Source organism: Passer montanus, unplaced genomic scaffold, assembly GCF_014805655.1.
Source record: "Passer montanus isolate IOZ18808 unplaced genomic scaffold, ASM1480565v1 scaffold10, whole genome shotgun sequence".
Lineage (NCBI taxonomy): Eukaryota > Metazoa > Chordata > Aves > Passeriformes > Passeridae > Passer > Passer montanus.
The window spans coordinates 12,435,281-12,460,454 of record NW_024356505.1 but is presented as its reverse complement, the minus strand read 5'-3'; the positions used below and the strand labels follow the sequence as shown (position 1 = coordinate 12,460,454).

General features: G+C 37.7%; 1 protein-coding gene across 4 annotated transcripts; it reads right to left on the bottom strand.

The window, feature by feature from the left end:
• Positions 1 to 792: 792 nt before the first annotated feature.
• Positions 793 to 25,171, bottom strand: TRA2A (transformer 2 alpha homolog). Of its 4 annotated transcripts, XM_039703693.1 has the most exons (9): positions 24,928 to 25,169; positions 16,254 to 16,565; positions 15,843 to 15,976; positions 14,129 to 14,294; positions 11,525 to 11,713; positions 3,324 to 3,439; positions 2,722 to 2,829; positions 1,954 to 2,021; positions 793 to 1,774 (listed from the first exon to the last, which is right to left on the bottom strand). In XM_039703693.1, exons 4-9 carry the CDS (start codon positions 14,159 to 14,161, stop codon positions 1,764 to 1,766), a joined length of 525 nt encoding a protein of 174 aa, XP_039559627.1. In that variant the 5' UTR covers positions 14,162 to 14,294; positions 15,843 to 15,976; positions 16,254 to 16,565; positions 24,928 to 25,169; the 3' UTR covers positions 793 to 1,763. The 4 variants fall into 4 exon arrangements, with proteins under 4 accessions (XP_039559627.1, XP_039559618.1, XP_039559604.1 ...); XM_039703684.1 differs by lacking the exon at positions 16,254 to 16,565 and having other exon boundaries at positions 14,129 to 14,288; positions 24,928 to 25,171; XM_039703670.1 differs by lacking the exon at positions 16,254 to 16,565 and having other exon boundaries at positions 24,928 to 25,167.
• Between the last annotated feature and the right edge of the window lie 3 nt (positions 25,172 to 25,174).

The window sequence follows — 25,174 nt, the reverse complement described above, 5'->3', positions numbered from 1 at the left end:
TAACCATGTTTTGAAAGAACAAAACCAAAATTAAATATACCAATTGTTCTTTATCTTGAGATATTGGGACTTTGGTTTAGAGAGAACAATTTTCCCAACATTTTCTAATTTGTCTGGATCACCTATAAATACTGGTAAATTCATCAGAGTTGAAAGATTTGGTTTCAGTGTTTCAGCTACTCTGCTTTCAATTTACTAAGAATTTTCAACTGCAATTTATGGTAAGACATCATGGATTCAAAGGTATTGAACAATAACCAGTTAGAATTTGTTTTGTCACCAATTTCTCCTGGCATACTCTATCAGACTTTTAAGATGTGTGCTGGTGTTTCTTTCAACTACTTGTTAATAGTTCTTGGCACCAGCACTCATAAACAGCTAATGCAATTACATTTTATACACTTAACTCTCTTAAAATAATGACAAACTCTTTTGCTGGCCTTCTCTGACAATCAGGATGAAAATCTCGTGCAAGGGCTTTGTGGTTGTATTCCTTTTCCTGTGGCAACATCAACATTCAACCAGCCACTTGCCACAAAACTAAAGCAAGTCAACAGCGTTTCTCTTATTCAACCATCTCACCACAACTCCAGCAAGTGACAAAGATGGCACAAGAGAAAGCTGGACTACCCACCCTGCTTAGCCATCCCATATGATCCCACATACTGATTCTCAGGGAAGACAAGGCTCCTGAAAAGACAGGTAGAAGCTGACTTTATCATCCACACCCCAGTACCAAGTATTGTTTAACCAAAGTGACACAGGACGCAGAATGAAAGACAAGAAACCACATTATCAGTGGACTTAACTTTTATTGAGGGGAAAAAAGGTTTACATGTAGCTATAAGTTTTTCTATCAATACCTCCAAAAGTTCAAAAAGGACTGGAAACAAAACTTGCTCCATCATTATTTTAATACCAAAAAGTTGGCCATTTTTTATTTCATGAACAGCAAATTATATAACTAATTGCTATGTTCAATAAATATTTTTTCTCCTGCACCAATTAAGGGGAAATATTTAATGAAGTACCACAAAGACTCCAGAAATTTTACAATTTTAATTTCAACTGTTATCCACTGTGTAGCAATCCAGAAGCTTTTTTCTATAAAACACATAGCCTTAATTTTGAGTGTACAAGGATCTATTCTCCCAGTCAGTCAAATACCAAACTCTGATCTAGCTCAAATAGTCTACTTTCAAAGCAACTACTTGACAAAAAAAAAAAAATTTAAAAAATCCTCTGGTTCATGACTATCTAAGCAAATTCATCATTACAGAAAAGACTCAAAGTCATTACTTGTTTATCAAAGTAATAGGTAAACATTTTAACAGAAAGATTAACAAGTTACTTGGAAATGCAGGTTTATGTTAAAGTATCCGAGTGTGTATACTACATATGACATGCAAGCTTTAAAAATATCAATGTTCTCTTCTGATTAGTCAGGAGTCCAACTGTTTTAGAAATAAAATAGGAATGACTTCCAAAATGTATCAGCACTTTGGGGTTCTCTATTTTTTTGCTCAAGATGTTTTACTACACAAAAACTACAACAATTACAATATTTAAGAGTATTACAATAAGAAGGGATGGAAAATGGGAATACTTCAACTGAAAATATGTATATCCTAAATGAACCAAAGACTCGTGAAAGAGCTGGAAGAAGGACAAGAAAGGGAAGATGGAAGGGAAAGCAGTAGGGATGCTAAAGATCTGAACTTTGTATTTAAAAATCAAGTCCTCAACTGTAACTCTTCTGATCTTCAGTAGCGCCCTGGAAAACACAAAAGATGACACAATTACTAATTACACAATCATAAACTAACTGTAGACATTATCTCAACTTAACTGTGCCCAGCTTTTTTTGCTTTCACATTCAGAATTCCCATTGATCAATTCATATAACAATGTTTGTGCCAGCCAGATTTTGTTTATTCACTTGTATTTACTTACTTGGACTATAGGAACGGGATCTTGATCGTGATCGGTATCGACTATAATAAGGTGATGGTGATCGTCTCCTTTAAAGGAAATTAAAAAAGAAACCAAACAACATCCATTATGAAAGAAGCCTTATTCACATCACTTCTACAGAACAGAACCACTTCCTTAGCACTGAAAGACTTGGCCTGCATGAATGATTTCTGCTTTATTTGGCTGTGGCTTATGGCTATTTAACAAATGCTTTTATATTTCTCTATTTGATGTATTTAAACTCCAAGATATTCGCAGACAAAGAATTTAATAAACTCTCACTAGCCTTACAAACACATGAAGTGCTTTTCCAGATGCCTACAATTCTTGTTGAACAACATTCTCTGAAACCAGATAACTTTCAAAACAGCAAGATGGTTATGAAATGTCAAGCATTAAAAATCCCATCTACAAATAATCCCTTTTTAAACAGCAGTGTGTATCAGCTGTCCCTGGTTCTATATACAGCATAGAAAAATGAGTTCCCTTTTTATCTGTCCACTTGATTCCTGGGATACATGCTCTACACCTCCCTCACATAGCAAAATTAACCCCTTGCCCCACAGAAAAACCAAGCTACATAAACACTGAAGATTCTGACTACTTCAATCCCATAAAACCTCAGGGAATGAGGCTCTAACACATAACAGGCATGTACGCAGAATATTGCTACAAACTGAATACTATGTTTTATCATCTAACTTTCCAACAAATCACTGTTACAGAAATGAAATAAAGATAAGGTACCTGTATCTGTAGTCATATTCTTCATATCTGTCATATCCTCTGTCATACCCCCTATCATAATATGAGTCTCGGCGACGACCCGCTCCGCCACCACCACCTCCTCCACTGCTATTGGGGAAAAGAAAAAAACAAAACCAAAACCCCCTTTATATATCTAGTCTTCATCTTGAGTTAAATTATTAGATAAGTAAATATAAATTATTTTAAATATTTTTAAAGTAGTCTTGTAGTAAGTCAGACACCTAAGACTATATCACAAAAATATACAAACAACACATTTAAATAAAAACACCTTCAAAATTCCCAGAAAAATGAAGGATTTGACCCTAATTCCCATCAAAATCAAAGGCAAAGGCACCTTAGTATTTCAGCAGGCTAAGGATACATTAGTTGATCATGGTGGACATTATTTTTTATTAACAGGTCCTTCAATATTTTTATTTTTATTTAAATAAGATTTAATGTATTTTTTAAAATTTAAATAAAGATACAATAAACAACAGTAGGATTTAAGAGTGTATGTGAACCACAGTACTGCATTCTTTATATTAGTAATTTCTTCAACCAGAATCCAGCATTCAGTTTAAATCCACTGAACTTACTGTGTTGGCCTGCCCATGTAGATGCCCGGGGTGGGTGTATGTGCTCTTTTGGTGATTGAATAATCCACTCGAATCCTCCTGCCATCCAGCTCCATTCCATTTGCATGCTCCATTGCCTGCAGGAGAGACAAGGAACAGGGATGTGAAATCTGCAACCACTGGTAACTATGGAAGGCTATGTACAAACACATTATTTTCCACCAGAAAAACAAGCCCGGGACATGTCTTGTTTAGACTGGTTACTAGTGCCCCACTGTGGCGACTGGCTCATCTCTTGTCCCCAAGCCTGTCTGCCGGTGGCGTTACAGGACTGCACTGGGGCGCCGAACTAAAGCGACTCTCAATCCCTTCTTAAGGGAGCACAGGCTAACCACTAACACAGCCACTCTCCCTAGACTTTATCTTCTACCCATCTGAAAGGTAAACTGAAAGTCAAACCAGCTTTTTTCTGAAAACTGCATCTTTCCTACTGCCGTCTCTGACCCCGAGGGGACGGGCGGATTCAAAAGCTGTGCAAAACAGTGGCTTCCTGTAGGGTGCATATGGCCGGATTACTGCTCGTCGGCTGCCATTTCATGCTCTCCCAGCCTCCTGCCATCTCCCTTACAAGGACCTACTTCAGCAGAGCTTAGTAAAATGGCGGGTTCAGCCTACATGGATACCTAATTACAACCTTCCTCCCCACTCCCTCTCACAATAGCAGCTCGCTTAAGTGATACACACAAGGGTCTGCGCTCAGCCGCCCGTGCCTTCAGAACTGCCCGCAGCCCCTGCACGCACTCGCTGGGTGTTCCAGCCCCAGCTCCTCCACTCTGAGAATCAATACAATGGCCTCTCACAAACTCAAACCATCAAAGTAAGTTATTCAAAGGAGCACAGCGCACTTTTGAGATTCACAGTCATTCAAAAGCAACCTAAAAACTCAAACCCCAAACAAATCCACAACAGTTAATTTTAACAGCTAATGATGGACTTTCAAGGATCTTTTTTAAAATATGCTTTTTGAATTTTAATAGCTTTTGTCTTCTGCTACAGAATCCCTAAAATACCAATACACACCAATTACTTCTCAACACTAAGCACAACACTTAGTCCAATACACATTATTTTAATTTTTCATGTCTGGAGAAGAGACACTCTTACAATCCCGAGTTAAAGAACATAACCACCTTGCTATTTTTTATCTGCAAAATGCAACACACAACCTCAAAACATGAAGGTGGCTCTAAGCAGAGAAATTTTTTTCTTCTTTTTAATAATGAAACAATTATTCAAAAATCTCAGCTCTAACAAGAGCCTTACTGAACCTACATAGAAATTGTAAAGGAGATACAGAAACCTGATATCCATATGATTTAACTGTTGTGTCCACACTGGAGGTGACTGATGATCACTGATGTGTTTATTGAGAGTGAGTTTGTATTTCAGTAATGCTGCTTGTGTCCATACTATATCGCCACCTAGTGATTTGCGTTCCTGTACAAAACTAACTACGTTTAGCCAACTGCAAGGCACAGCAAAGAGCATTCCAAGTCTTTTGACATACACTCAGGTGTATTTTGTGACTAAAACACATTCCTCAGCTTTAGTCTTCTAGCCTTAACATTTTTTTTCCTCCACAAGGACGATGTAAATGAAAATAAATCTGTGCATGCATCCTAGGAAAGGATGTGTGCACAAGCCTAACAACAAAGGCTGCAAATATCTGGCTGAAAAATTACCTTCATGATGAAACACCTCTTTCTGGAAACACAGCAAGTCAAATTGTAAGAAATTTTCTGCTGCATGGCATTTTCAATTCCAGTCAACAACTTGCAGAATAATAAGCTTAGCTGACAAGAAGCCACCTCAAATCCAGAACATCTGGCATGTTGGTCTTATTTACTTAAGCCAACAAACACCTCTTCCAGAGGAAGAATTCTTGGACAGAGGGAGCAGTATAGAGAAGACCAACATACCAGCAAGAGAAATGAAGAATTAATTTTGAGAGTTGCCTGTTTTAGAAATACCAGGAAATGTGTTACATTTCAGTGGATAAAGATCATGGTTAGCAGACTGCATAGAACTCCTGACACCCTGGTCCTAATTTCTAATGTCCTACCAAATATTAAAACATTTATTTTTATTTTTTAAAACATTTATGTTTATTTTAACAGCTGTCAGCAATAATTGCTAACTAAAAATTTTTAAACTAGAGAAAATCTTTAATAGATAGACAAAAACAATAAAACCTCTTATAGTTCTGACTTCATCCCCAAACACAGGAAAGTCAAAATCTACAACAATTAATAGTCTGTATCATTCACATTCAGTAATTAGCAATTGGAAATTGCTTCTAAAGAGAAGATTCTCTGCACCACTCTTAACTGCACACTGCAGGTCTTTGAAGTAAAGTACTTAAGCTGACATTTTTAGGTAAGGACTGCTGCAAGATGACAAAAAGCCTTCTCTGAAAACCTGTGTTCATGTAACTGATAAACAGTATTTATTTTGTATGAAGGCTGTAAAAATATTTAAGTGATCCTAATAACTGGAATTTCTGTGCTTTATTGAAAGTTAACGTAGTTTGCAAGAAAATTTTGGATTTTATAGTCTTACTGCATGTCATATTGAAAACAAATTTCCGTTTCCTTTTCTTGATGGTTTTGGGTGTGCATGACTGCTGTGTTAACAATATTTGAGTGTCAAAGAGAAAAAAATTGCATATTCTCTCTAAAATTCTGAAGACATTCTCAAATACTTTTTAAGATGATGAAATGAAACTTTTAAAAGAAAAAAATTGAATAATATTTGGTTTAAAACACACAATACCCTCTTAGATTGTTGACTGTTAAAGACTCCTATTTTTATTACAACCTGGATTATTTTCCAAATATCTGAATGCCATTAAAAGACTTGCTTGGCTTTTGCAAGAGGACAGTAAGCAAGAACACAGCATTCCTATAAACATACAATAATAATTCTAGTAGCAAATTCTATGGAAAACTTGATTTCTGTAGGCTAGAATATACACCTATATGTTTGCAGTCAGAAAACAGAACTAGGACTGGGAATGGCATAAGTTCAATCTTGGATCACGTTTTTAATGTTTTGGTTTTAAACCTTCAGCAGACTACCCATAATAAGAAAACTAATTATCTCTAAGGTGTTAGTTTGACAAAATGAGAAGTTCCTGAACTACAGTATCATCTCCAGTGACTCAAAAAAGTCAGAAAGCAATAAATTTAAGAAAGATTTCAATGTCATTTGATATTTAATGCAGTATGAAATGTTTCCTACATGTATGACCAATTAGGTAGATGGCGTAAAAGAAGTTTGGAAACACAACTTTTAATTAAATGCATAAACTTACACGGGTGGCTGGTATTAGTTAATCAAGAATTCACTACAAAAATTAAAGACTTTCAGTCTGGATAACTATTTCAGTAACTTTCAATCACTACAAAGTTAGCAACATACAGACTGAATACGCTTAGTCAAACACAAGCAGTTTATATTGTGACTTATTTTGAAAATGCATTCTCACGATTTAAAAATAACACAAGGTACTGCCTTTTCTTTTCCTCACTGCAGTTTTGGGGGTCTCTTTGTCACTTTTTTACCAGAAGTTCTTCTCTACTGCATTTAATGACACTGATAAAAACAACATCTCCACTCCATCACAGGTACAGCAAGGGATGAAAGACACAATGCACTAGATTCCCCTCTCCAGTAATTGATTACTCATTCACTTCTGGGTTTACTGAGAACAACTGAAAAAAATTCTGAAAAAAAACCCCCAAACTGATGGAATTAATAAAGAAACTCATCTTTTTACACTTGCTGCAGTCTGCCAAGTTGAATTCAAGTGTCCATTTCACTTTCAAACAACATTCATTTTATATTCTCTAATCTGAGATTTCAATGATAACATTTAAACATATACAATTATGACCTTCAGCATTGATTGATTCAATGTATTATCTTTAAAGGATACTTTAGAGCTTCAGAGTCAAAAAATACAGGATTTTTGAGAACCAGAATGAAGAACTGGATGTTCCTGTAAGCATTAGCAATTCCATGGTATTTCAGAGTTTCCAGAAGTCTGTAACTTGTAACTTCAAACATCTGAGACCTTCTAGTGCTCTTTTCTGGTATTACATCAGGGGTTGTTTTTGATACCATGAACAATACTTAAAACATTTCTTCAACAAGCCATGGGAGTTTGTTCAATAACATTGGTTCTAAGCAAGTCTGCTTGCACCACAGATTATATGTTTTTCAAGTTGAACTAATAAACTCCATTATTATTCTGGTCTTTGGCAATTGAATGATGTTACTGGTTTGTGTTGATTGTTAATGAACCGCACTTAAGAAAATGGTTCTGGAAAGATGCTCAAAACTTTTTGAAGAACACCATCTAATAGCATTAGAAAATTCCATATTGCCAACAGCTGCTGTAGCTGATGCTTCTGAGATGAGTTCCTCCTACAGACAGTACATTCACAGTAGCCTCAGTTTAAACAACTAACACTTCACAGTCTGAGCTACTGAAAAGCTGGTTTAGCAGCATATGACATCCCTGGTAACTGTAGTAAGAACCACGTTGCTAGAACAGCCAGCACTTTTCACTCAGGATTTTCTCAACTTACTGTTAAGTAAGACCCTGACACAATCAATTCCTCCCCCATCGTCCTCATTTTTTTCTCATCCTAGTACATAGAAGTTTGTAATCCTCTTAAATACAGGAGGAAAATCCTTATGTGATGGGCTGATAAATATCCTCTAGAATTTAGTGAAAACATTGCAAAACAACATTACAACACTGGCTGCATGCCAGCATTACCAGTACTGAGAACTACGTAACAGAGTGTGAGAAACAAGTCTTGAAGAGATGTTTACAGATATTGCCCTTTGCATGTTGAACATGCAAAGGACTTGCACATTCTGAGGACTTGGAAAAGAGTGGCCAAGATAAGACACTGCACCACCCAAGGCAAAAAGGCAGCACAAAGTATTCTTAAAAAACCAATAACTTCTTGAAATAAAAAAACTTTACAAGAAAAGGAACCCACGATACCTGTTCTAAAAACAGGTACATAATGACAGAAGCTTTTCAAACAGGCTTTGAACAAGCTGAAAGACAAGAACATCAGCACAGCAAATCCTCAAGTTTCCATACAATCATTAGACATTCAACAGTTGTTTCCTAGTAATGTCCTTGACATTTACTGTCCATCACACTTTGAACTAAAGACAGTGTCCATGAGCACCTTCAATAAGGATCAAAACCAAAGAATCCAGACAAGTGTTATTTTGCAAACACTGTACCACTGCAATAAAAGACATCTGATGGAAAAGGAACCTTCTGTCTGATCATGAAGTTTTATCTTAACCTTGGCAGAGTTTCAAACAGAATAGAACATATCCTACAAGAAATCTCCTGGACTGGACACATGCTTTGAAAATTCTTTCTCAGTCCTGTTATAGTGGAATGTCTGAAGCTACTGTGATGCTTTGGCAGCTTCTCTGTGTAGTAGTTATCAAAAGCTAAGCTTCTGTTCCTCTTTATAATCAAGATGCTCATGAACAGCTACCAACAAGGCTGCTATGGTGTCACAAGCTGAAATTCTGAAAATTTAAAACAGTTTAAGTAAACTTTAAAATGCCCGTTCTGTATTTTTAGGACACAGAGAAGTATCACCTTTAAGAAATGCTAATTTACATTGTCTTTGGTGCTCCAATATATTGATTTAGTTGACAACCTAAAATGTCTTTACCACCATATGGACACTGCACAACTTGGTTTCAAAATCATGACTCGCAGCAACATTTTAACTAGTTCAATAACTGATCCAGTTGGTAAAAGTGGTAACAGCGATGACAAATATCCTGAGGGATTTTAGCTGCACAAGAATCCATGCACAATAGACACATCTTTAAGTTATGAAAGTTTAAATATAACTACTCACAATTAATTTGATGCAAAATTTTAGTATTATCTGTATTTCAGAGCATGTCTGCTGAGAAGCTTCCCTATGCTAGCCTTCCTGAAGGGCAAATAGTAGAGATTATGAAAAATCCACCTAGAGTTCTACTCTCATTTAATCCATCTATCTTTAAAAAGGCTGGAATTTAGTTCAACATATCAGCTCATTATTTAGGTGTTTAGGATGTTGGAGGTTCAGGATTCTGGTAACTCTTTTTGGTTGGTTGGAGTTCTTGAAATTATTATTTTTTAAGAGGAGTTAGTCATTCAGAACAGAAGTAATTAAGGAATCATTGCTTTTATACATATGCAACTTTTCAGAATATCTTCCAAACACAGAATTTCTACATTTCCTTCAGTGTTCTCCTACAGGACCTGTCACAAAATTTCACACCCACAGCTATCTGTCTGTATGTACCTATATTTATATATCTCCCCTTTTACTACACCAGCTGCCACTTATTGCCATCTTCAAATCTGTCCTCAAGGCTCATGAAATAAGTAAAATAAACAAGTTTTGCTTCTGTCCTTCTTGCCAAAGTATTTCAGTTATTTAAATTCCAGGTTTTGGGAGAGTCTGCATCCTTTGCCCCTTTCCCCCTCTTCAGGCACCAATCCATTGGAGAAAAGAAAAATGGGTTTAATTACATTTCAAATTATTTCAGTTCCTGCTTAAGGCCCTAATCTTTACTTCTGTATTTCTGAATGGATGTATTTTGTTTTTCTTTGCATTCCAGTTTCATAGCATCTGCCAAAACAGCTTTACACTAAACAAATTACTTCATGCTATTTACATGGAACATTTTAAGATGCTGCATGGTATCACACATGATCATTGCCCGTGGCAACCAGGGAAAAAACCTCTAAAGACATATGAAGCTGTAAAACAGACAAGACTGGTATATGAATTACCAAGGAATACTGTGTAAATATTTCAGATGTGAAATGTTTTGCAAAACAGACACTTTTTCAAAATCCCAACATATTCAGTGTGCAAAGAAATACAAAGCCAGAAGTTAGAACAGAGCAGGCCATTAAAGACAGATGGATATACAGCTATCCACCCCATTAACCTCTCTACCAGCCTCTCCAACTGAGACTGCAGGAGAATATAGAAGGGACACTAAAGGAAGTTTTGTGTCCTTTTACTTACCTCTATAACTTGCGACAACCACACACATATACATTTACAAGACTACTCTTCCCATAAACTGATTCTCAGTTGGATCATACCAGAAGTCCAACAGAAGAACTTAGTTCAGTCAAGTAATCCAAATAAAAGATTTTTTTCATTTAAATATCATCAAGTAGCACCAGTGTTCTTATTTTTCAGCTCCTGTTAGGTTCAAGAGCTGTCATCCTCCCTGCCTTCAATACTAAACGATCTATAAAGAGAGGAGTTGTATTTAGTATCTCCTTATGAATAAAACTTAGCAAATCCACACGGAATCAAACAGCACATCTGCCCAAACCTATTAATCCATAAAAAAGATGAAGTCTGTGACTCAGTTTGTCTTCAAGAAAGAGATGCACACAATGCAGGCTTAAAGATGTTTTTAGAGGGTGTCTTTACTTTTAATAGTAACTTTATCTATGAATTTCAGTACATGTGGTAAAGTTCACAATATCATTACAGGGGTAAAAAACCGACTGCTTATTGTAAATTGTGGTGAATCATAACACAGGCTGCTGTTCATATTCTTTGATTCATTCCTTACAGATGAATTATACTAACAACTCAGTCTAGCTATTAACAGCTATCTGTTGAACAACCAGCAATTGACCAAAGCTCAAATCAAGACAAACCCCACTGTTTTTCAAATGTACAATGACATGCCTAAAAGGAGAAAATACATAGGGAACCTCCAGAATTTTCATCCAGAAAACAACTTAAAGTCTTAACTTCCAAAATGTTTTAAAAATACTTTCGACATAGAAGCCTTAAAGATTTATTTGCATTTTGAAGTAACAGACTAAAATCAAAGTCCAGAGCTTACTGGCGATTTAATACAGACAGCTTATGTTCAAAATCTGCCCATGCACCTGAGCACTGAACTCAAATGCTTCATTTGTTTAGAAGTGCCACACTGCTTGAACAAAGCATTTAAAATTCATCTCAGTGTGAGAATCTGCTAGTGAATACACACTCAAAAACTTGTCTTTTTTTACAGGCAGTTAATGAAGATAATGCATAAAGAGCACACCTGAAAAAAGTAGCAAAGCATGCATTTACCTCTTTAGAGTCATCAATTCTCTCGAAATAAACGAAAGCAAATCCTCTTGACCGTCCAGTCCGTTGATCGTAAACCACATTGACACCAGTGAGAGGTCCGTAACGGGAGAAGACTTCACGCAAATCCCTCTCAGTAGTGTACAAACTGAGACCAAACACTCCAAGACAGGTATTAGGATCTGGATTAGCCTGGTAACACAAATGTTCAACTCCAATTAATTTTCCGTTTAAAAAAAAATATTAAAAATGGAATATTCTTATAGCAAAAAATTACCAATTATAAAAAAAATTTAATCTGAAGAAAACTAAACAGGTGATACACAGTTTAACACTTTAACAGTTATCATTTGAATTGTAATATTGTTTCAAAAAGCAACTACCTTCAATGGTTTTAATTTTAGAAAAAAGACCAAGACAAATTTCTCATGTTGGTAAAAAATTCAGTTGATAAAATTTAGCATTCTGATTTACAGAAAAGCTACAGAACAAGAGTAACCCATGCTTTAGTATGTCATAGTGAAATTACCAACAAGGGGCAGACACCACACACAAGCCTGTGCTGAGAACAGGTCAGCCAGCCTGAACTCCCACCTTCAGCCCTTCTGCACGGTCACCACAGGCACCAGAGAGTGCACACTGCCTCTAGCTGCCCACACTACACGTGAGCACTCGAGCTCCTAGGCACAGACAACTGAACTATAATCTAGCTTCTACTGAAACTTCCTCCACCTCAGCATTTCCTACCCAATATACTGAAAGTCAATATTTACACTTGTGAGTTAATCTTTCCACTTGTAAACTGGATGAAAGGCACCTGATTCTTTCATCTAGAAAGAAGCAAGTGTTGAAGGCCAGATCTGTGAAACTGTAATCCAAAAGCATGCATATTTCTTTAGCACAAAACTCTCCAATCTCTATCATGATGTGGGATACTTAATAAATTTCACTTCAACTAGACAAAGTCAAATATGTAACAGTACAAGGTACAAGTTCTCTTTTAGGTTCAAAATTTCTTTACATGCCAGAGAATTTGTATCTAATGCCAAATCCTCTGTAAGAATTATTTGATCAAACTCAACATATTTTTCAGTTAGGTGTCTGGCATCTCTAATACTAGATGCAGCAATTTAAAACACCAGCAACAAGCAAAGAGATTTAATGTTTCTGCCAAAATAACAAGTGAAAGCTGACATAGCTGAAATTTTTATTTCACTTTCAGATAAGTCATCTATGCATAATAGTTTATGTCTCAGAGCCTGCTTTTCAGCCTGATTCAAAGACTGAAAAGGTTTAGATCTTCTGTCATACTTTTTTCAGTACATTTGTTCAGGAACCTATTGTGAAAATAAGATGCCTGCACTATTCTTATATTTGAAGTTCCTTTCTTTCCATTTGTCAAAGTTCAAACTTCTGTTTTAAGACACAAATATTCTGCAATTCCCCACTATAGCTGAAGAGCACAAGACGTGGCAGTTTGTAATTGAAAAGTTTTAATTATATACATCAAGATATGTATTTTTTACTCCATATTTCAATGGCACTGGCAACTGTACTAATTTTATTACCGAAATCCTGTAAGTATAATGAAATCTGTCTTTTATATCATTGTTCAGGTAAATTCCTCTACACATCCATACCTGTTGCATGTTTTTAACACCCCTATTACACTTAAACCCTGTTAGTTTTTTCGAGGCAAGAGAATACTGAGATCAGTCTGCAGACCCTAAGTGCCAAGTGACAACTACACCACCACTGGAAGGCCTAAACTGATTGTGGAGGACTAGAGGGCAGCTTCTCTATTAGGTTTTTGTACTGCCTCCCATCAACACAGTATGCAAGCTCTCTCTACAAGAAGTGGCAAAATTGCTTTTCAATTTTCAACCACAACCATTCTGCTGTTACAAAGAAGGACACTGGGAGAAATCTCAGAATGACAAGATTAGTATTTTGGATTTTGGCTGGTGTAGCTATACTTCCTCCTGCTCATACAGAGACACTTCTCATCTATATTTTGAAAGACTTACTGTGCCACCTGTTCACAACTGTAAATTTTTCTAGTCTACTATTAAGATTTACTTATTATCTAATAACACAAGGCTTTACTTCAAGGTAAACCAAATTAAATAATCAGAAGCATAAAATCACAAGCAACCTTCAACATATGCTCTACAAGCAAATGAACGCTTGGGAATTTCTTTCTGAGGATCCCTAATTCAATCTTATCAATACTTGCAGGTTGCCAGCACATACAGATGTACATTTTTGTAAAGGTTACATATACTTTTTTAACAAAAAAAGAATCGGAACAGCTGAACTTCCAGAGCTGACTGAAGCTCATGTCACCATACCTGCACATGCTGACTTGCAATATAATGTTTTTCAATTAAATTCTACAACTTCCCTGCCAGTTAGATGCAGGCCCAAGAAGTAAGTGCTCAGCTGTAAGGACAGAGATTGCTCCACACATAACCCCCACTCCCACACAATTCCTGTACCCTCCAGTGACAAAACAGCAGGTCAAACTCAGCCTGCAGGTAAGCTGGACTACACTGATACAAGCAGCAATTGTTTTGTTGATACTCAGCCTTTTTGAACATGACATACTCTGCTGCCAGTGTGCCTTCTCCTGTTGGACATTGGAGAATGACTCCGGCTCCTGCGACGACGGTATTCTGGTGTGTATGACCTGCTTCGAGAACGCCTCCTATGGGAATGAGAATGGGACCTGGAACGAGTGTAACGTCTGTGCGAATGTCTTCTGGACCTGGATCTTCGACAAAGACAAAGCCTTCAGTCAGGTCAAATGCATATGGTCATCATTTATTGAACTGTAAACAGGACATTTTCTAGAGAAAAATCTTTTTTTAGATGGTGTCTACAATATTAAACCCATTAAGCTTTTTCTACCTTGCACATCTAAAGATGGCACGGATCTCTAATAACCTGCTCGGCAGCATCACCTTTAACGCTTTGAGAGTATGTCTGGCATACACTGAGGATTGTATTCACAACAGTTTTCAGGAATTTTAGAGTTTAAACTTACACCAGCTTGGCTGCTTATTTAACTAACAACTACACAGTGGCACAGAAACTAGATATGCCACACTGCAAAATACTGTTTTGACTGAAAAATTGAAATGTCAGGCAGGACTACAGTGCTGCAGTACCTACAAGCAAAGTTTATCTAGGCACGAAAATTACTCCACACAAAAATAAAGCAAACCCCAAACATCTGCTCTACTACACAAACACTTCTTTGTAAATATCTTGCTGATAATAAGCCATTTAAAACAGGTAGGTAATTATCTGGCTAAACACTGCAAGAAGAGAAACTGTAACATTAGTTGAACTTTGGCAATTCAGAGCAGAGCAACTCTTTCAGCTGCTCTGGTACAAAGTGTATAAATAGAGAAGATGTATTACTGATCTCTCCCAAGAACTAGGAAGGAGAAACAATATAAGACTATTTCTATTTCCCCTCTAGTGCTACAAGTGCTGTTTCCTGGTTTCTCCTGTGGTTGTTAAAGAAACATTCAGTAGCTCTCCCCATTTTTGTCAATATGTTGCTAAAAGGGAATAGAGAAGACAGGCAGAATAAACCAGGTAATATTTATGGCATATTTAGAGAAAAAATCCTAAGACATTTCTCTTCTGATCCATGCAAGCTCCAGACCTGAAAGCTAAAAAGCTTTACCTCCACACATCCATACTTGGGTGTAGAGAAGGAAAGAGAAGACATATGCAGCACTGAAAAACTAATTTAAATCTTAAAACTCTCATAAATAAAGAACCTATCCACACCCAATTTAAGACATAGTTTTTGATTATATTTTTAAAGCTTCCACTGTCAGGAACATTCACAAACACCGTTTTCCAGTATTTCTAACACTTAGACAACTTACTCTTTTTATCTAACCCTGATGCTTTGCACCAAGTCTCACTTGACTTTTTTTTTTCCACCCCTAAAGGAAAGGTCCACACAAGAATTCCTCCATAAACAATTTTGGGAGAAGGAAGCAGGAGCTTCACAAAATTGAAATGCAATCCATTCTCCTTCTTCTGGAAGAGAGAAACCTATATACTTCACCAGTGATTTCTACATTACTGCTTTCAATTACAGTATTTCCTCTATTCACACCCATGAAATCATTTCCCAACTTTGTCCACCTATATGAGCACAAACAGGCAAATGAACATATCCCTGTAAATACATCCCAAAAAAGTTTGTAATTTTTACAACAGGGAAAAATAAACTTCATCAACCTACCAAAATAACAGCAGTAACACTCAGGTGACATGAACAACGTTCCGAACATACCTTGATTTTGATCTTGACCTAGAGTGCGACTCAGAATGTTTGGAAGCCCTCGACGGACTGCGAGATCCTGACCTGCTCTCTGATTTTACACGAGCAGGACTCCCAGCTGGAGATTTTGACTGGGAGCGAGACTCCTAACAAAAAAGATAGTATTAAAAATGGTATTGGTTGTGTAAATGCCTAACTCCTAACATTTAAAGTACAGTAATTCTATTATATTGATTGCTCCTGAAAAACAAATGGTTAGGCAATACCCTCCAAAAAATTTCATTTTGCTAACCCACTGTTAATATTGTATGCTTGCCTCAAATAGGTCCCTGCTTGTACCAGATCACCAATTCTCTATTAACTAAGTAATCATGCAAATTCATCTACAACTTGATCATACAGACACTGGAACATAAACCATACATTTACTTAACCTAGGACCCATTCATTCTTCCAGATTCTTTTAATTCTACTTCACTCTTGCTTTCTACTTTTCTTCATTCTTCATTGAGTTTTTCATTTTTCATACTTCGTGTATTCTTCCCCAATTCAAACAATTCATTATAGCCTTAAAAAAATATTCAAGTGCTTCTATCTGACCAATCTTCTGTTCAATTTTTTCCCCCATTCAATTTTAATTTTCTGATCTTTAATACTTTTCATTAGCCTTCTTTTATCTTGATTTATCTTCCACATTCTTGGAAAAAACTCTTCAATTTCTTCACGAACATTAACCTTAATGGAAAAAGAACATTTAGTATATTTAAGCACGTGGGGATTATAAAACTCTGCTGGAGTTCAGATGTTATCTACCAAATTGAAAAGCCAGCAGGTAAAGTGCAAGAAACTATTTTATAAAACAACTTTTTAAAAAAAATATCTTTAAAACTGTATAAGTGTCTATGTTCTAACAATAAGCTTACTGAGTTCTCAGTGTTTTACTGTATTTGCAAAGCTACCCTCCTCCCCTCTGAGATTTTGTTTTGTAAGATACAAAGATACACTAAAAACTAATTAGCACAAATATACTGAAGCGTTGATATCAGTGATTTCCCCCCCCCTTAATAACTATGTGCTTCTCAGTATTAAATATCCCAAATTTTACTCCTACAGATTACTAACACATTCAATTCAACAGAATGGCCAAAGATTTCCAGTCAAAACCTATCTATGCACATACTTACTTGCATAATACATGCACATAGGTATAAGCAACATAAATTATTATTCTTCCTACTTTTTCTTCCTCATTGTTATCCTGTTTTCCTTATATAATCCATATAAACTAAGATGTAGAACCATATAGTTAAAGCAATCCAATAGGAGTAAAAACAGGAGGGGTTTTTTTCTTGCATGGTAAGGCACACAAGAGAAAAACTAGGAAAACAAGCAAACAAAGAGCAGGTTAGGATTTCCTCACATTTTATAGTGTACAGCATTTCTAGGGAGCTTAGCTATAAAACCCCTACAGAAAAGAATGCTATATACATTTGTAACTTCACAAAATACTTAATGAAAAAATGCATATCAAGTCCCCCTCCCAAAGGTGTTACATTTCACGTTTATTTGCATGATTTCTTCTCCTGACCGTCCTCACAATTTTTTCTCTTTCTTACTCTATGTCCAGATTTGCAGTTTCTTTTGCAGCTAAAATTCTTCACTACCTTGGGCTGGAGTTATTTTTCAAAGGATGCTGTCTTCGTATTTCGAGACAGTAAATTCACCAGAAATGGAATGTGAGAAGTCCCTTACTAACAACCACTGCAGGCACACTACCGCTCCCCTTTACCACAATAAAAAGGACAAAGGACTCATGGGGAATGTCACCTACCAGGATGACAGGCTGCCAAACTTTAACAATGAAGGCCAAATTCAAAGCTTGGCTGTAAATGGTGGACCACGTACTCCTTATGAAGATGGCTATGCACTGAGCTAACCACAGGACTTCAAAATTATTTACATGCCTTTAAATATTACCAAATTTGGTGGTTTAGCATTTGAAATCCACTGTTTGCAATAAAGAAAAATTTCTCTTATAACCACTCTACATGATTTTTTATCACCTCGCCTCTTTGTACTCTTCAATGTCTGACAGCCTCTTAAATTCTTCTCTTTATAACTCATCACTTGCAACAATTGCCAATTTCTCTGGGAATTATTTGTATTTCTCTCCCCAGTAAAAGTGATCAGTAATAAAGAAAAACATTCAAAGTTACATCAGATTTAGAAAACACCCTTCAATAAAAAGGCAAAGAATTCACCCTCCTCAGACACTCCTTCATAAGGATACTGCATTGTCCATATTTTTTTACATCTGAAAGATCAATTCTTGAATGAGAACTCTGGAAACTTTAACAAAGGCAACCCTCATCCCACCCACCCCCCACCCCGATCCTGCACAATCTAGAAGTGCTGGGAGGTACCAAAAATACCACGGACACAATTGCTCCCATACAAAGTAGAAGTCAGCTTAGTGTTTTTAGCTATTCAACTGAAGCATCTTACAATACCACCCATAGAGTCTTTCATAAAATCAGCTATGACACCAAATCTATATAAAGTTAACAAAAGCAAATATTACATAATTGGATATAGTTGAATATAGTTTGATATAATTTGGAAGTCTGAGACCCTTATGGGCTGTATTCTCAAATACACAACTTGAAAACTACAGTGACATAGGGGACCATGTAAATTCTTAGAGATTTCAAACTTCCTCAACCAAGTAACTGTGGATGCAAACTGTGGCTGAAGAGAGATTACCTGATAGCAGTTGCACATTATCACTGGTAACCAATTACATCTCATCCTCTAATGTAACACAGCTCACCTAGTTACAACTCCTACAGTGCTTCTAAAGGAGACTAAGAGAACCACAATAACCTCCAAAAGTTTGAGGACTTAAGGATGATGCTGAAAAAGTGCCTCATAATATTTATATCAGCAAAATTACAGGCAGGGATTAAGGGATTCAGAGCTTCAAGAAATCACAAAGAGAGATTTTAAAGAATTTTTTCTTCCCTACTTACCACTATAATTAAACAATTAGCAAGCTGTATATTAGTCTACACCACAGACCAACCCAATTGTTCTTCATTAAATACTTATATCCATTCTGCAATACGCATGACAAAAGTACTCAACACTCTTAGCATGTAATCTTTAACATAAGAAAACCAGACAACTCTACTACCCCAAAGCACCAAAATGCCTTAATTTTGTATCAGTCTCAAAGCAACCTATGCATTCTCATCTTAGCTCTGTTATTACCACAGAAACTACTGTGTAAGAGAGAAAAGACTAAAATTGCACCTTGGACCCTCAGCACTTTCTCTTCTTTCTGTTCTAAAGATCCGTAGTCATTTAAGGGCCAGAGATGAGACTCAGCTTAAACTCAGCTCCTCATTCCACCAGATTCCTACAGTACAGTACCTATCTTAATGCCTTGGGCTTCATTATGCAGCTGTCCAGTCACTACTTTCACCCTCACAAACTTGTAGGCACATAATTCACTATCCCCATGTCAAACTACCTAGATTTGCTACCACTAGAGTCTGCAGGAAGAAACAGCCTTGTAACTTTCTTCAGATAAGACTTCCCTTTCAAAATACATCCTGCATGTGCCAATAACACTTTTCCCAGGAAACACCTCTCTCCAAAATACCAAAAAACCCACCCCCACAAAAAAACCCATACACCCTCCCCCCTGCCAATAACAATTACAAAAACCCAACTCGGTTGTAACAGTGTGCTCCTTTAGAGTAAGATGTAGTGGTTTCCTCAAATACACACCAGGAAATGGGACTAATGATTCACCAAGAATTTGAACTTGGAGCCAAAATCGTAGACAAACAATAAATCTAAGGTTTGCAGCTTCAGTTGCTGATTCTCTGGATAAAATACACAACTAGAAGCATTTTAAAGAGAGTACTGAGGAGTATTTTAAAGAGTATTTTTAATCCTTGTTACTGTCCTTTATCCCAGGAAGTAACAAACCAAAGTGACAGAGAAAGGATCTCTCCTCCACCTCCATTACTCCACAATCATATAAACCCAGACACTGAACAACTGTCAGCAACTTTGGATGATCCATCTGAGCCAGGCATCAGTCAGTCCACGTATTTCATCTACCCTGCTAAAACTGTTTAACTGATCAAAAAGTTCTATCTACCACTTAAATTCCTTGCATTTTTTGAAAGAAATACTACTTTCCAATGTAATTACTATTTTAAAAGCATTTAAAACACTTTTATGCAGAGGAGAATTGCAGAAGTCTTGAAGAAGTATTCTCTCCATTTTCCAGTGATCAAGAGAAGGTATGATAAAGAACATGGGGGGGACCCACAACAAACAAAACAAACAACTGACCAACCAACCAACCCCTTTATCAAAACAATCCCATGTTCTTTCACACTACTCTTCTGTCCCAAACTTGTCATGCCTCACCCTAACTCCCACCTTACAATTTCAGAGTATGACTGAAAGGCTACCAAAATTTAGAGTGAGATGCTAACTAAAAATAAGGATGTAAGTTTAAACTAAGCTTTCTACAGCAAAGCATGGGAAATTAAAAAAAAAAAATCCCTTAATATTAAATCACAAATTTCAGGTGAAATTCATTTGACCTGAAGTGAAAGAAAAGGACAGGACAAGTGGTCTAGCAATACAATTTCGAAAAATCTTGTTAAAAATTCCTACCCAAACTAGAAAAATAAATTAAGTCAAACTCTATTAAAAGGGGACAAAAAATATAAGCAGTCAAAAAAGAAACATGAATTTAGCAGCAGCCCACATTCGCTGGATAGAACTGTTAAGCTAGTGACATCTCACTTATGAGGACAAGATTACTTTTTGGCAGGAATCTACAACTTTATTTGAAACTCAAAAGAGAAGTTAAATCCTTTTTGCTTCATACTGTGATCTGTCACCATACTAAAAAAAAAATATGGATCCCTTACTTCTTAATTAGCAAATCTTCTATAAATATGACAACAGTACACATAATAAGCTTCTGTATAAAAAGCATCTTATAAGTTGTTACCTACAAGGCCTGGATATTTTAAGAGTTACTAACACAACCAAACTTTATGTATTTCTCAATGATCCCACTTATGAAAAGAAAGAAAAGGCTTCAGCAGTAAACTTTTCGAAATTAGAAGCTAATCTTCTCACTGAGGCTTGAAAATACACCTCTTCAGGGAGGCTTCTGTAGTCATTCCTCTACCCCACACGGAAGACAGTAAAAAGAATTTGTGTTCAAACGGAGCAGTTTTCCCAGCTGACAAGGTCCAGAACAATGCAGAATTTATTAAGTTTGATTAAAACAATAAAAATTAAAAATCAGACTTCCAGAAAAACTCTCTCACGTTGTCATTAGACACCGCAGGGTGATCACAGCACTCTCCAAGTGAAGGCAGAACCCCTGAGCATTAGTCCATTGTGCTTGTGTTTGAAAAGGTGTGGGAAGCAACATTCCTTCCTTTCCACAGAGGTGGCACACTGCCACTGCAGGAGAGGTGGAATACAATAGCCAAGCAAGCCCTTGGGGGTTTTTTTTGCGAAAGAAATCATCTCAAAGTTGATCAGTTAGGTAATTCCAAACGTATCTAAGTATTTTGCATCCAAACTTCAAGAAGCAAATATAAGGCACTTTCACAGCTAAACTAACCCAAAAGCCACTTGTGTACCTATAAAATATGCATACTTCCTTCAACAGGATGGGCCACATGCAAAATCCTGCATTCCTTGAAGTGTTTTATTAGATTATACGATTTATTCCACTGTAAGATCCTGCAAACAGCAGGCTCATCAGAATGAAGACAATCAATACAGAGCTGTAAAATGGAATTTTACCTTTGTTCTGATAAAAGGTTTTGCCTATTTAGACTAACAACACATTAATATTGGTAGAAAACGACTAAACTGTTAAGACTGCAGAAATGAAATGTTACCAGAAGCTCAACAGAAAAAACTGATCAAAGTTTCAAGTGGAGCTACTGAAGTGCAGGTTTGTTCAGACTCCCTTCTGTTCACTGCTCTGGGAAACAGCTAAAGTTGCACCACAGATTGAACACCAAATAAACAACAGCCTATAAAAAATAACAAAAAATATGAAAGTAAGTAAGAGTTGCCTGCCATCTGACAGAAATAAAAGATTAAAAAAGCCTCATTTGTCTAACTGCTCACAAAAAACATTCAGTAATGATAAAATACTTTGATGTTTCCAAAACCAAGTCACTGGAGAAGAAGCAGAATTTAAAATCTTTTTTTTATTCTTAAAGTCCATAAACTTAGCTCTAGCACATCCAGTGTATTATTAATTCCTCTGTCAATGTCTTTCTGTTAAATACCCATGCTTGAGGAGGGGGCTTTCTTCTGTTCAACCAGCCACATTCTTAACAGAGAACTTGCTTAAGTTGAAACAAAATGACATAAAACCAGAGCAGATGTTGATTAGTCTGAGCATATTTGATTAACATGTGTTTTAAAAAATAAAAAGTCAATAAAGGAGTGAGTTTAAGAAGGAAAAGCTCTACAATGATTTCACACTGGATAATTTAGGAATGGAAGTTTGCAAGAGTGCAAACTAAGAAATTTCATTGAAAGTTATTTCCATTATTGTTAATGGCCAGTTCAGATTAGTCAATATGATTTTAAAATAATAAATTAGAAACAAAGCACATACAGTATCTTATTGTCGATAAAATTAGCATTTAAAACAATTCTGCTGATACTCAACTTTCACTGAAGTGCTTTTAGGACAATATGCATTTACACAGATGAAATATAAAAGGCCTTAAAGTAAACTTAGAACACCCTTACTCTTTTGGCATTCAGTTTATAAAAGCACATCACACTAATTAGCACTTAAACTGACAGTGGAAGAACTGAAAGGGTACTCAGAATTCTTATTTGTGCCAAATTCCATGAAAATAGGTTCTTTACAAACTTTCTTCCAGTTTCTGCAGTTCTTTCTCCCAGTGACAACTTCTGCTTCACTCCAGTGCTCAGTGCCTGGATGTAGCAAACTGAAGCATCAGGACATTCAGTGCCTGACAGAGTCCTGTCCAGCTGGGAACAGCAGACTGAACACTACAGCCTCAAAATTATATGTGCTTAATTTTATGCCTGTGAGCACTTTCAATGGAAATGAAAAATAAAACATTACTCTGAAATATAATTTTTTTTTTCAAGAATGTTGGTACCATCACAACAAAGCAGTACTACTGAAGAAAAAAAAATAGAAAGGCTTCCAAATGTTCTTCAGTAGAACCACAAAACCCTCGACTAGAAATCAATCGAGTACCTGCCTTATGCTCAGCTATGCCATATTGATTGAGAATTTTCAGTGTAGGAAGCATTACAAATGAAGTTTTCCAAATGAAGACTCAACATAGCCATCAGTTCTTTCCAACAGGTAAATTTTCCATCACACACACACAGAAAAAAGAACAACTGATAAGCAGAAGTCACAGAAACTGCTACTGTAGGACTTTTCAGACTTCTTGTTCTCTCAAAACATTTTACCTCTACATTTGGGAGGAGGTGGTGTGCAGAAATGCTGAAATTACAGAGCTGTAACAGCTTTGTAACATAAACAACAGACCCATCAAAGAGCCCAATACCAATGTTCTGACAACTAACCTAACATAATCTCTTTCCTAACAATAACCCATACTGGCAATACAGACAAGAAAATATCCTTAAAGATATAATTCTTGACTGTAAAACGGGAGAGTACCATCATCTTAAAAAAGAGAAAAAACCAACCAGCATACTCATTGCTCAAGTTTCTGAAACTTAGTTGTTTCCCCTTCAAAGATCTGTTTATTTACCCCAATACTGCTTAGCTACACAGCCACCTTTTGTCCAAGCAATCAACACAAGGGCAGGTTTTGTTTACCTCGGGCGAGGAAGCAGCAGCACTTATTGCATACAACACAAGGGCAGGTTTTGTTTACCTCGGGCGAGGAAGCAGCAGCACTTACTGGTAAGTGCTAGGTAAAGAACTTACAGCCTATGGATTTTTTTTTTAATCACCACAAAAATGGCAACAATAGTAATGCAAAAGTAATTTGTGGAAGGTAATGCCGTTCTTCCAAGATTTTATTGCTCGTTTCCCCAGACAGTAGCTACATATGTAACTGCAAGGCTGCTGTCACTGGATCATCACAGAGAGTCACCAAGAGGATGCTCAGGTGTTCTTCTAAAGAATCTCTTAAAAGAACAAACAAAAAGAAAACCTCTGCAAAATTAAAAAAAAAAGTAAATTGTGAGGGAGGAGCACACATTTCGTTCCTGTTTCAAGCAGCTTCTAACTCCTGCTTGCCTTGATCATCACTAACAAAAAAAACCAAACAAAAACAAAACAAAAAACCCAAAAACCCCCCCGCAACAAAACCAAAGCCACAAAACCACTGAAAATGGAAGGGACCTGTCACACGTGTGCATGAAAACCCGCAGCCATCAGAGGGAAGACACAGGCCTAACAAGGTTACAAAGCCACAGCAGCTCGTTCGAAGCCTTCAGCTTCACGATCGATGACTTTCAACGGTTTAATAACGACGGCCGGACCTCCCCGGTGGCGGGAGGGGGCTCCCGAGCCAGGACAGACCGCTCACCTCGCACAAAAGGACGCGGGGTCCCTCCTCTCTCGGGCGGGAGGAGGCCGCGGCGGCCCGGCCGGGGGAGCGGGAACGGGCAGGACAGCGAGCCCCGGGCCCGGCGGCAACCAGGCGGCCGGGGACCGCGGGAAGGGAACGGAGCGGCGGGGGGAGCCCCGGGGCTACAGCAGCGCTGTTTGCACAGCATCAGCCGGCGCTGGCTGGGCAGGGGCCGGGCCGCAGCACCGGGACCCGGCGCCCGCGCCCCGCCGGGACCACGGGAGCAGGGAGCGTGTGAGCAGAGACGCGGCAGCGGAGAGGAACGCGGGTCGTCACCCAGGGCCCAGGCAAGCCTCGGGCGCCTGAAGGAGCCATTTTAGAGCCAAGCTGCGCTGCCCCCACCCCCGCCAGGCCCGAGGACGCCGAGTGTCGCCACCCACCGCCCCCGGGTCCGATCCCCCCTCGACACGGCCCGCGCAGGGGAGGCCACTCACCCTCCCCTCGAAGTTGTTCTCCTCCACGTCGCTCATGTCGGCAGAGTCCTGGCCAAGGGGCTGGGGCGAAAGGGGGACGCTAGTCCCGATTAGCAGCAATAACACCCACGGCCGCTGTTATCGCCACCGTTACCGCTATTACCGCTATTGCCGGCGCTATCGCCACAGCCACCTCCCGCCCGCGCCTCCCGCACCGCCGCAAAATGGCGCCGCCGCGGCCGCTCCGTCTGCGCCCGGCACCGCGCTC